The 12,131-nt window shown below is 45.7% G+C and overlaps 1 protein-coding gene across 2 annotated transcripts in view; it reads right to left on the bottom strand.

Annotated features, from left to right (window-relative positions):
- Window positions 1–227: 227 nt before the first annotated feature.
- Window positions 228–12,131, bottom strand: part of CCM2 (CCM2 scaffold protein) — a 112,346-nt gene continuing 100,442 nt past the window's right edge. For both annotated transcript variants that reach the window (XM_074198219.1, XM_074198220.1), the window contains exons 7-10: window positions 11,692–11,749; window positions 9,715–9,850; window positions 7,825–7,963; window positions 228–4,422 (exon numbers count right to left, since the gene is read on the bottom strand). In XM_074198219.1, coding sequence (XP_074054320.1) covers window positions 4,142–4,422; window positions 7,825–7,963; window positions 9,715–9,850; window positions 11,692–11,749 — 614 coding nt within the window. In that variant the 3' untranslated portion in view covers window positions 228–4,141. The remainder of the gene's footprint in view (window positions 4,423–7,824; window positions 7,964–9,714; window positions 9,851–11,691; window positions 11,750–12,131) is intronic.

Below are 12,131 nucleotides of genomic sequence, written 5' to 3'. Positions count from 1 at the left end.
CACAACCCCACACAAAAGCTTGAGGACATTTTTAATGGCTCAGGTGACTGCGTCAGGGGCCAAAGTCCTCTCAGCCCCACCAGCATGAAGCCCACCTGGGGAGAATGAAGTGCTTTCCAATTCTAGGCCCATTCCCAGAAGCCCATGAGGCAAATTACCTTTGTATATAAATCTAGAGACCATATAAAAAATAAAGGCATCTCTCCCATCTGATCCCCCCCGCCCCCCCCACCCTTTCACTCCCGAGGCAGAGTACTGGAGACAAATTTCAGTTTTGGAAACTGAGTCCTGGAGGAGGCTGGACCAGGTAAGGACGTGGCGGCGGCGGGGGTAGAGGAAGACGATTGTTCAAACAGCCCAGGACCTGCAGAACTTTGTTTTTAGTGACCCAACAAACCATGGCCACCAATACAAAAATACTGCAGTTCTTAGGTCACATCGCTTGGCATGTATGAAAATGGCTACAGGTCTAATAGGCAAGTCCCTGAAGTCGGTTCTGGAAAGTCATCCCCACCCGGTCCCAGCCTGGGTGGCCTGAGCTTCATCAGCTGAATGTCTGCTAATTCCAGTGCTGCGACATCAAAGGCACTAACAATTCTAATGGCCAAAGTTCTGGGGAAGCCCCTGGCAAGCTGGGGATTTGTGAGGATCCACCAAGAAGCTGGGGCCTCATTTCTATCATCAAGGAGTCAAAAGCTCCATGTCATCAACTAACCCACGAGTTATCTATCGAGCAACTACCATGTGACCAGCACTATGCTAGATGCTTAAAAACTTCATGTGTTAATGCAATTTCTGTGAATTTGATCCTATTAAATGCACCAAGGAAGCTTGCTAGTTGAGGAATCCTCTCTAAAGTGAACAGCCATGCTCTAATTTATTCATTCATATTTTATTTAAAGCAGAAGAGACCTAGACCAGCTTGAACTCAAGGGGGAGGAAGAATCTCTGCAAAGGTGGGGGTCTCTGCCCCCCCCTTCCTGCTTCCATTCCCTTTGTTTCATTGCCCTGGGAGGGCATTGCATATCCATGGTCGATTTAAGGTGAAGCTCACCTCCGTGCTGAGGTAGGAGCCTTGTTTTGGCCAGAAGGGAGGGACTGCCTCCCTGCCCACTGTTCTGTATGACAGAAACAATGATCACTGTCAGTCAACTGGGGGCTTCAGTCCGGCTGGAGGGGTTGAGTTGGATGGGCACTCATGGACTGGTACCTTTTTGCTGGCAAGTGTAAAGGATAGGCTTACCACTGCCCCACCCTGGTCCCTAACCCCAAAGCCCTGAGAGGTGTGATACAGAAAGGGACAGATCAAACAATGCAACTGTCCTCCTCAAGGAACCACGGTGGAATCTCTGAAGGGCACTAGGTCCAGAGGGATCTTTTGGGGTGTTTGCTGCTACCCTATGTCCTTCCTCTCCAACCAGGGGAAGGGCTTTGGGATTTTAAAACTCTACAGCTCAGGCAAGGAAGAACCTGTCCAATGGTGGAGTGAGAGTGTTCCTATCTGGCCTGGCGAGGGCCGAGTTCAAGACATTTCCAGGAAGACAGGGTGGTTCAAGGGGCTATGATTCCTCCTCTCCCCTCCCTTTCACTTCTCCCACTCCTCCAGAGGTAACCCCTCTCCTAGGGTACTCTGGGTACCACCCCCACTTTTTTCCAGTGGAGGTGGAGTTCCTGGGTGAGTGCCAAACAGACCAGTGTAACTGATAAAGCAGCCAGCCATTGCCCCTAGGAGATGGGAAGCGGGTGGGGATGCATAGATGAACTGGGGTTGAAGTACGCATCCCACAGCAAGGCAGAGCCCCTATTTTGAATCTAGATTTCAAATTTATCTCCCTTCTGGGTGAAATTTACCTGAGAACTACCACAGGGCCTGAGGTGATAGGCAGAGGTGCTTGCCAGTTTGGGGAGTGTCAAAGCTCAGGGTTGAACAGGTGGCTGAGACTGTGACTCTCATTGAGGAGGCCCAGAGAAAGGGAGTGGGAAAGGAAGAAAGATCTATGAGAGGAGGTACAGAAGAGGGAGAATGAGTTAGCACATATTCAAGAGAGTTCTCATTAATTCTGCTCTGACTTCCAAACAGAAGAAGTAGAGGAAATGAAATATGTCCATATTGCTTGTAGCCCTACCTTGACTTAGCTTCTGAGACTCAGTCCCTGGTATGATGACCCCATGACTTGCTGCCCCCCTGAAAAATGAACCTCAATTTGGGTCAATTATCCTTTGGTCTGCCTAAGAACCCAGGACCCCACTAAGGTGAATGGAAGGAGGTGCTGTGGTGAAGGAGAAAAAAGGCTAAATCTAGAGTCTGAATTTAGTCTCAATGAATGACTAGATAACTGAATAAGTCATTTAATTTCTCTGGTCCTCAAGTGCCTTATTTTACAAATGAGAGGACTCAAGTAGATGAGCTCTTTGCAACTCTAAAGCTATGATCCTATGACCAAGAAAGGTAATTCAAAAGGTAAAGGATTGGGCTAGAAATTGGATGTTAGACTGTGCTAAGGTCACAAAAGATAAGAACCTTCCCATATCTAAGCAGACATAGCAAGGAGACACGGTGGTGGAAGCTGTGACCCTCTTACATACACAAAGGTCACAGATGGCCAGCAGTCAGTGTAATGTGACCCCCCTCACTGGTGCTCAGGAACAAATGGGAACATCTGCATGTGCGAAAGGGGGGGAAGGGAGGTAGAGCTGGGGGAGGCCAGGACAAGAGCAAGCATACATGAGAACAAAGGCAGGAAGAAGGAGACAGAAGAAGGAATGTGGCTAGATTATGGGGAAGAGGTACATGAAGAAAGCAAGTCAGAACCTTTCTGGGAAAATGTCAGAGAGGAATGCTACACACCAACAGTTTACCCCAGAATGAAAAGAGAGCTGTGACCGTCCCTTAGCAAAATCTTGGGAAGCTTTATCTAAAAAGGAGTAAAAAATATAAACCTAGTATAAATTAAGGAATAGGCTATTATGCCAAGAGGACAGCAAGTCCCATCACCCTGGGAACACTGGCTTCCCAAGCCAGCATCAGTATGGCATATGGATTAAAAAAATAAGTGTATTTATAAGAGTATATTTACACTACATGTACATTATATTATATACCTCATGCAAAGGTTAAGCCTCCCAGTTAACTGAACATGACTTGGTCTTCCACTTCTTACTATTACTTGTCCCTTAGAGAACCCTGACCCCCTGATCCTATGGGACTGCTGCAATCTCATCCCCAGCTCTAAGAAGGAAAAACCAGAACAAGCCAGCCACGGGGAGGTCCTTACACTGAAATCCACAACTTCCTAAGGCTTTGGGAAGAGCTGTCTCCCCCTACCATCCCTCCTGCCCCCTGCTCACTTCAGGAAGCAGCAGGGTGTCCAGGGAACTAAGCTGCAGGTACTGGAGACCACCCACACTAGCCCCTTCCTGGCCTCTCTGGCTTCTCCAGACCCAACCAAACCTATTCTCCAGGAATAGGTTTCTCCTAAGCAGGACAGTCTTAGGGAACAGAGATCCCGGCACTCTCCCCAATCCGGTCCATAGGACTGTATCAGGGCTGTGGACCATTGGGGACCCAGGCAGTGAGAACTCCCCAGATGACTTCAACATCCCTGGGCTACCACTTCAAATGGGAAATGCCTACTACCACCTAATAGGTACTTCTCTCAGCAAACAGCCTCCCCACTTAGACTACAAATGTGTCTGACAACAAGAGATTTAAATTATTCACATTGTGATAAACTTCATTTTTTCAAAAAAGGTCTCTGAGAGTTACAACAGGAACATCATGTGCAAAACTGTAAACTGCCCAGGGGAGCTGAAGGGAGCGACCTCTTGACCGAGTCAGCTCCTTCCCCCATCCTTCTGTCAGACCGAGGTCGACACACTCCCACAGTTTGGACAATTGTGAAGCTCCCCTCCATTCCTGGCCCCTTACCACTCCCCTTCCTACACATTCATTTCTTCACAGTAGAAGGGTCCCAGCACACCCAGGCTCTCTAATGACACCATCCTGCTTCAGGGTTGATCCCCTAGAACCTTTTCTGAGGAAGGCCTGGGATGACAGCTGCTAGAGAGGGGGAGCCAGCAGGAGGGGATGGCCCTGGTAGGCCTTATGAATGGCTTCTTGCCCCCCCACTCCAGCCTTTTCTCATGAAGAGTCCTGGTCCATGCTGCAGCCAAGGGCCTCGATGTCATTGCTGATATCAGAGATCATGCGGTCCCACTCGTCCCCTTCTGATGGGGCAGACTGGTCATCTGAGCTACCCGCAGCCCCATTCCCATTGGTGGTTGAGTTGGACGTGGTGCTCATGGCCCGCCGGTACCTTCCAAAACTATCGGTGATGATGCCCCGGCCATCCTTTACTCCAATAGTCTCCAGAAAGTTTTCAAAGTGTTGGTTGTCTTTTTCTGGGATGAAAGGCCTCAGACCTGGCAGAGAATGGACAGAATGTAATGGGGAAGATGGGAAGGAAGGATAACAACCACCGACATTTCAGGACTTGTACCCCAGGGCATCTATTCCATCTCTCATACTGTAAGAAAGATACACCCAGGGAGGACTGAACACTAGGACAGAGTGGAAAATAATCATAATTCTATGACCCTATGACCTAAGGCTTGTGACTTGGGGGTGTGGAGGGAGGAGAGGAACAAGGATAAGATAGAAGGGCTTCTGCAGAAAAGCAGAATTCATAGGATTTAGAGTTGGAAGCTTACCCAATCCAACACACTCATCTTATAGACAATGAAACTGAGGCCCAGCAAAGAGTTAAATCTTTAATTTAGCAACATGTAAGGGTGTTTGTGCAGTCATATACAGCCTTCCCTCCAAAGACCTGGATAACTGCTACTTCTCTCTAAATAATCCTGGATAATTTACAAAGAGTTTCCTTATACATGTCCAGTGAGATAGTCCCAGTGTCCTTATTCTCATTTTTATACCAGAGTCATAGAGCTAGAAGGTGCTGGAGCTGGAATCTGAACCCAGGTCTCTTGATTCTCAGTCCGGTAGATCATGCCCTTTCCATAGATGAGCATATTGTCTTATGGAGGTAGGGACCCCTGGATAGAGGATCCAGGGTCTGTAGCCCAAACCCTTTCATTATTGCAAAAACAAACAAACAAACAAACAAACAAAAACCTGGCTATTGATGATGGACTCTTTTACTTTGGGTTTCTGGAAGAGAAATCTTATATCTGAGGCAAAATATTACTAATAGTTTTCAACATCTTGATAAAATTGATCCTCATTTTAAGGCCTAAAGAAGGAATGACTCTGGCCTGGACTCAGCTTTAGGGTCTCAGTTCTCCATTAATTGAGTCCTGTTTCCCAGATGAGTGAGGAGCGGAGCTGGCTGCTGTGGTGGCCACAATCTCCTACTGCACTCCACCAAGCATCCTCTGTTAGGTAACTTCTAGCAAGAAGTCAAGTCTGGCCTTGGCCTAAGCCCTTGCTGTCCCCACCCTGCAACCACAGCCACAGCCTTGACCTGGGTTCAGAACTAGTCAGGGAGGGGGCCTGTGTATTCCCCTGGCTGCCAGACTTCCTGGAGATTCTACAAATCACAGAGCAAGGACACAGAGACAGACCATCAGCCCTTTTCCCAGGTGAGCTGCGACAGTCTATTACCTAAGTTTGCAAGATGCATGACATCTGCAAAGGGGAGGTTCTGACCTGATTAGATACTTTATTTTTAGGACTCAAGTTGCAGTTCCAGTGTTTCTATTGTGTTAGGGGAGCAAGAGCTCCCTCTGATGGTTAAAACAGTAGTTTGACCACTGAAATGATTATGGGCCTACCTCACTTTAAAAAGTCGATGGTTCTCCAACAGTTGAGTGAAAATCAAAATGTGAAAAATGGATAAAATTTAAATGTTAACAGGGAAGGTTACCTTAAGTGAGAATACTTAATAAAGTGGCCATTTAACATTTGAAAGACAATGCCTATTTCAGGCCCTCTTATGTGTCTGATCAAGGTGCTCCTTCAGCTCATCTAGGTGGCTCGGACTCCTTGGTTGGTCAGTTCCTGCAAGACTGTCTTCATTACCAACCCATTTCTGGGGGTTGACTTCCCTTGTAGGGTCTACTTTTTCCATTCTATAGAAATAAGATTTAGGGCTATCTCTGTGGCCTTCCAGGACAGTTCTGGTAATTTAATTCAAGAGCTATTTATTGTGCCTACTGTGCGATCAATCATATGTTAAGTATTGGGGAGAAGGGAGGTGACATCATGAAGAAATAAAGCACAATAAACAACATATAATAATCAAGACAATTCAGACTACACATGCCATAAGAGTTCCAAGAAAGAACCTAGGCCAGGGGAGTGGGAGAAGCTTCTGGGAGGAGGGGTGATCTTGATAAAAGTCAAACATCTTCAAAGTGTGGAGATGCCCTCTTACTGGTACATGTCACTGGAAATGCCCCAGATGTCTGACAGAGGATGTGGTCTGGGGAGCCTTGGACCCCAATCAAAACGTCAGGCTAGAATTGGTGAGACTAGAGTGGGGCAAAGAATCCCATCACCCCCCCCCAATATACACTTGGAAGAAAACCAATGGAGGGTGCCAAGCCTGAGAGTGCTCACATGTATAGCTTTACTGACTGGAGCCATCCTCTGGCTTGGGGAACTCACCCCTCTGCCACTGGCTACTGCCCTACCCCTGAGATGTCAGAGGCCCATGTCTCTGAATGCATCTGGGCAGTCCCACTAGCAGTGACTCTCCCACACTCCATGGAGCTGAGGGATGTGCTTTCCACTGCTCTCCAGCAGACTGTGCTTGGCTCTGTGAGATGGCGATGGTTGCCAGTGACTAACCTCTGGAGATGAACCTTGCTGAACTTAGCAAGGCTCTTGGGACTAGATGGGCAGTCAGTCGTTAAGTCCCTCTCCAGTATATCTCCATTTCACAGGATAGGAAAAGGAGAGATTAAGTGACTTGCACAGGATTATTACTGAATTTGTAAGTGGTGGGACTGGGACTCAAGCCTAAGGCTTCAAATCTGGAGCAATACTTCTTATTTCTACTGAAAGACGTTAATTTCTAACTACTGAGAAACAGTAACAAATAACTGGACCAATCTGACCATGACTTGATTACAAAATAGCATGGTTTGGGGAGGCAATCCTATCTGAAGTCAAATATTATGTCATAATAATATTCTTTGAGACAAATCAGTAGAAAGAGCAGGTTGAGAGTTCTGAGATGCAGATAGCTTTCAAACCTAATCAGAAAAAAGATGAACTCTGTGGCCTTCAGCCACACTCAAGTCTCTGAGCCTCAGTTTTCTCATCTATAAAGTAGGTTATTAGATGTCTACCCTGAGTCCCTCCTAGAAGTGTTATGGAGACTAAATGAAAAAATATGTTTGGAAAGTTAAAAGTGTTAAAGAAATGAAAAGCATCTTTTGAGTTTGGGAGGAAAATATATTGCCAAGTCCAGGGAGGATTTTCTGCCTTTGTTTTCACCCATTTTGAAGACAGCTGGCCCCACAAAGGAGGTTCAAGACATTTCCCAGGCTTAGCTACAGGGACCCTCATCCCACAGAAGTGATTCTATCCCATCGCCAAGACTGGTTAAGAGAAAAAATAGACACATGTTGGATTGAGTTACAATCTCCATAGCCCCCCAAGAAGCTTCCTCTTTGCAACCTCTGAAGCCTTTTCATGAATTGCTAATGCTGAAAAATTCATGGCTCAATGACCAACTTTCTTGCTTCTTTGAATAAGGCTAGGCAGGGCCATGAGAACACACACACACACTCTCTCTCTCTCTCTCTCTCTCTCTCTCTCTCTCTCTCTCTCTCTCTCTCTCTATCTTTCCAGCTTACCTAGCAACAGGAACTTCCTGCTGTCTCCATAAAGTTGCCGCAGGTTGATGCAGAACTCATGAATGGAGGCCCCGTTGCGGTACTCATGCAGCAGCATGGCAAACTGTTGGATCTCCTGGGATGACAACTTGGTTCTCAGCTATCAAGAGAAGATAACCAAAGACCAGCGCCATTATTATCATGTGAGAGAAGGAACCATACTTGTGATCCACCAATTAAGCATCCCTGGAACCCTTGCCAACACTGTGACCATTAGGGATAAGTTTGGAAATGAAGAAAAACCTTCTGCCAAGTGGATTATGAAGCAAAGAAGAGGCAACTTTAGGTCTGACATCATTCAAGTTCTGTACACTTTTTATCAGAGAAAGAACTGAACTTGTGGCCCAGAGCCTCAGAATGTCTCAAGAATGACCCCAATTTTCCTCTCCCTTTTTCCTCACCTCATAACTGTACTATTTGTAAACTGCAGCAAGAGACCAAAGGAAAATCTGGGTCACTGTCAGACCAGGACAAAATATGGCAATTAAAGAGGCAAAAGCTCCCAAATTTGGACCAAGTGTTAAGCACATGTTTTTTCATTCACTCCTGTCACTGCAAAGTTGTTCCTAAGTGTTCTCCCCCTTTTCTGGCAGGGGATGGCGCCAATTTCTCTAGCCCCCTTTCTTATGCCTCAAAGTTTCGTTGGCTAACCAAGTAGGACCCCAGGACAGGGGCCTTGCTTCACAGCAGAGCTGGAGAATGCCAGAGGCTTGGCTTCCCATTTGAGTGAATCATTTTGTAGGAGGTATTGGAATTTTTATCAGGACCAATGAGAATGACCAATTATTTCTATAAAAAAAAATAGTGAGAACACACAAGTCAAAAGAAATGAGTTTGGGGTACTTGCTAACAGAAAAGGTTCTCAGAATCATAGGCACATAGATCTAGATCAGGAGGAATTTGAGATCCACAGAAGATACTGCCCAAGATCAACCATGGAAAAAGGAGAAATTAATGGGTAATTTAGGTATTATTAAATTCTCAACATATTGTTTCTGTATTCACTGCTATTTCCCTTTAATCTTGTATCAAAACAACCATGATTTTTCTATCCTTAGTTCCTGCTTTTGATGCCTGCATTATATGTCTTTGGGAGAAGAAATCTTTCAATGTCTGTTTTTCTTTCAGCATGCTGAGTAAAGAAGTAAAGTGAGAGTTAGGAGTGGGAGAGGTGACAAGCCATCCACCAAGCCCTGAGAGGCCGGCTTCTTTGAATCTTCAGATAAAAGTCAATACCAAGACCTCAGACTTCCCTGATCAACTATAAACTGACAGGTAGACGAGCCTTACAAATACTGAAATGCCAAAATGTGACCAGTCCCTCCAGTTCCCTCTACCCCACTCCCCCCCCCCCCAATACATATGGTTTCTCATTAATTGATTAGTAAAATGAATGAAATAAGCAATCTAGGGAATGACTGGGTACTTGCCCTAAGTAACCATTTTACCCTTACATTAAAAAGGGGCAAGGACCCTGCTTCAGTTGTCATAGGGGAGTGGGCTTCAGAATAAAAGCCTTCTCATGTGCAGTGTTTGTTCTAGCTAATTTTATCTACTTTTTTTATTAACTCTGTTTCCCATCCTTCAAGTTATCCCACAATGCCCTCTGTGAAGAAGCTCTGCTCTCTGAAGTTCCAGGGCCCATAATATCCGAGCTTGGAGCATCTCACACCCTAACCCCTGGGCCCTGCATCTCAGAAGACAAGACCAATGAGGGCTTTAAGCTTCCTTTTGACACTCCCAGTGTTTACTTTGATTGCATCTTCTATCTGAACTCCAGGGTGATAAAGCATTAGCCAGGCTGCCCTGGGGAGCACTGGGAAGCAGTAAATGGGGAGGAGGACAGCCCACCGTCATCATGTAATCCTGCAGGAGTTCAGAGGCTGTGGTGCTCAGTTCACTCTCGCTGACTGTTTTGATGTGAGGAGACGGCTGTGTGAAGGAAGAGGATGAGGTGCCACCTGTATCTGGCAATTTCAAAAACAAGCTGAAACAGTAAGAATATAAGTATGTGAGCAGGTTGGTGTTTAATGAGCTGATTAAACTCCACAAACATTTATTAAAGTCCTTTGAAAGGCACTGTGTCAGAGCCTTCAGTTAGAAACGTGAAAAAAGTTAGGTAAGCAAAACTAAGCTATGAATATTCCTGTGTAGGATTGCAGAGAGGAAGTAGGCAGCTGCTCTGGGCCTTGAAAGAAGGAAGGTGTCACCAGGCAGAGAAGCAGGAGCTCATTGCCAGCATGGGGGAATGGTCTAGGTGAATGCCCTGAGGATGAAGAGGGCAAGGGTGAGGCTGGGCAAGAGCAGGGTGCCTAGCATGGCTGGAATGGATGTGTGAAGAAGGGCTGAGTAAAAATAAGAAGGGAGTCATCCTGGGACAGCCTTAAACCCCAGAAAGAGAACTTGGGTTTGAAGAGGACAACTGTGGAAGCCAAGCCTTTGGGCTGTGTTCCCACTTTGGCATCAATGCTCTCCTCTCCAGCATGTGGCCACAGCCAGCCCATTCAGATCCTCACCATCTTCTGGCCCAAAGACAGGTCTGACCATGTTCAAAAATGGAGCTCCCATTGTCTAAGAGACACAAAGACAACTCCTTTGCCTGGCCCTTAACACCCTCTACAATCTGGATCTACTTACCTTTTTAGACTGAATTCTTCCTGCTACCTTTTTTTTAAAGGTTTTTGTAAGGCAAATGGGGTTAAGTGACTTGCCTAGGGCCACACAGCTAGGTAATTATTAAGTGTCTGAGACCACATTTGAACCCAGGTACTCCTGACTCCAGGGCTGGTGCTTTATCCACTATGCCACCTAACCGCCCCCCTGCTACCTTTCATAAACAATCTATGTTCCAATTAAAACAGACAATTTGTTCTTTCCCCAGCTCTCCCCTCCATCTTCTGCCTCCTTGGCTCTGCCTCTCAGAATTCTTGCTTTCTTTGTCACTTCCTTTTGCTGTCCCCTAGTAGTCAGTTCTCCCTTTTTGATTTACCTTGAATTATAATTATTTGTATGTACAACAACTCACTGGTGATGGGGACAAGGGGGAGGGAAGAGGCGCAGGTGACATATGCAGCTGCATGACTAGGTGAAGGGTTCTGATAAATGCACAAGGAATTTGGGAAGAAGGGCAGGCTCTGCACATCAGATGCTGAGGTCAGTTTTGTGCAGGTGGTTAGCGTGAAATGCTGCTGAGACTCTAAATAGATGTGTCCAGCAGGTAGAAATGGAGACATAAGGCTCAAGGGAGGGGTCACACACCACTGAGCCTTATTTCTCAGCAGCTTGGTGAGTTGTGTCAACCCAAAGGGCACTTCATTCAGGGTATCATTGCTATTCATAAGCTGCAGCCTTGGATTCACAAAGAGTTGGAATGACTATACACTAGAGACATAAGGGGCTTTGTGACATGCCTAACTTTTAAGGATGATGATAGGGAAAGACAACTATTCAGTTAGGTACATTCCTGGTTGAATGCCCATAGTGCCTTTGATAAGAATCTGCATATAGGAGTGGGGACAGATTGGGTAGAAGATATCTCTGCTCTTGGATACAGGTATAGATATCCTAATAACAGTAGATGAGTGAGATCCTCTTTGGACATGAAAGATTGCACATGATGTAGGTTATTAGTGAAATTCTCCCCTACATTCATTCAACCAACAATGTATCAGGAGAATGTTTGGGAAAGGAAGAATGTTTTAGGCAACAACCTTGAACTGAAAGGAAATGGGGTGAGATGGCTATCACTAGATAGCCACCCCATATCTACATGGTCTTGGCCTGATCTCACTTCACTACAATAGGTTTCAGGGTAAAATATCTACTCACAAAGGGCTCGCTTCACTTTCATAGGCTTCTTTCATGTCCACTTTTGTAGAAGAGTCATCTGCAAGGAAAGTGAGTATAAACTTTTAAAGACAAGTGTGAGTACCTACTTTTCAAGTTGTCACTAAGTCCTAGATGAATGAATACTTCATGCCTCATGCTAAGGAGACACAGCAGTAAAGACAAAAGAGACTGGTGGGCCATCTTTGGGCTGCCTGTCCTGGCTCCATCTCTTCTTTTCTCTTCCTCCTTGCTACCTTGAATCTACTGACCTGCACACATGGGATGTCCAACCCATCCAATAGACTATAAGCAAGTAAGCTCCTGGATGGAAGTGGCTATTTCTTTTTTTTTTATTTTTTAAAATTTTATTTCTTTTTTCTTTTTTTTTTTTGCTAGGCAATGGGGTTAAGTGGATTGTCCAAGGCCACACAGCTAGGTAA

Source organism: Macrotis lagotis, chromosome 8 (genome assembly GCF_037893015.1).
Source record: "Macrotis lagotis isolate mMagLag1 chromosome 8, bilby.v1.9.chrom.fasta, whole genome shotgun sequence".
Lineage (NCBI taxonomy): Eukaryota > Metazoa > Chordata > Mammalia > Peramelemorphia > Peramelidae > Macrotis > Macrotis lagotis.
Note: the sequence above shows the minus strand (reverse complement) of the source record. Positions and strands in the feature narration are given on the sequence as shown.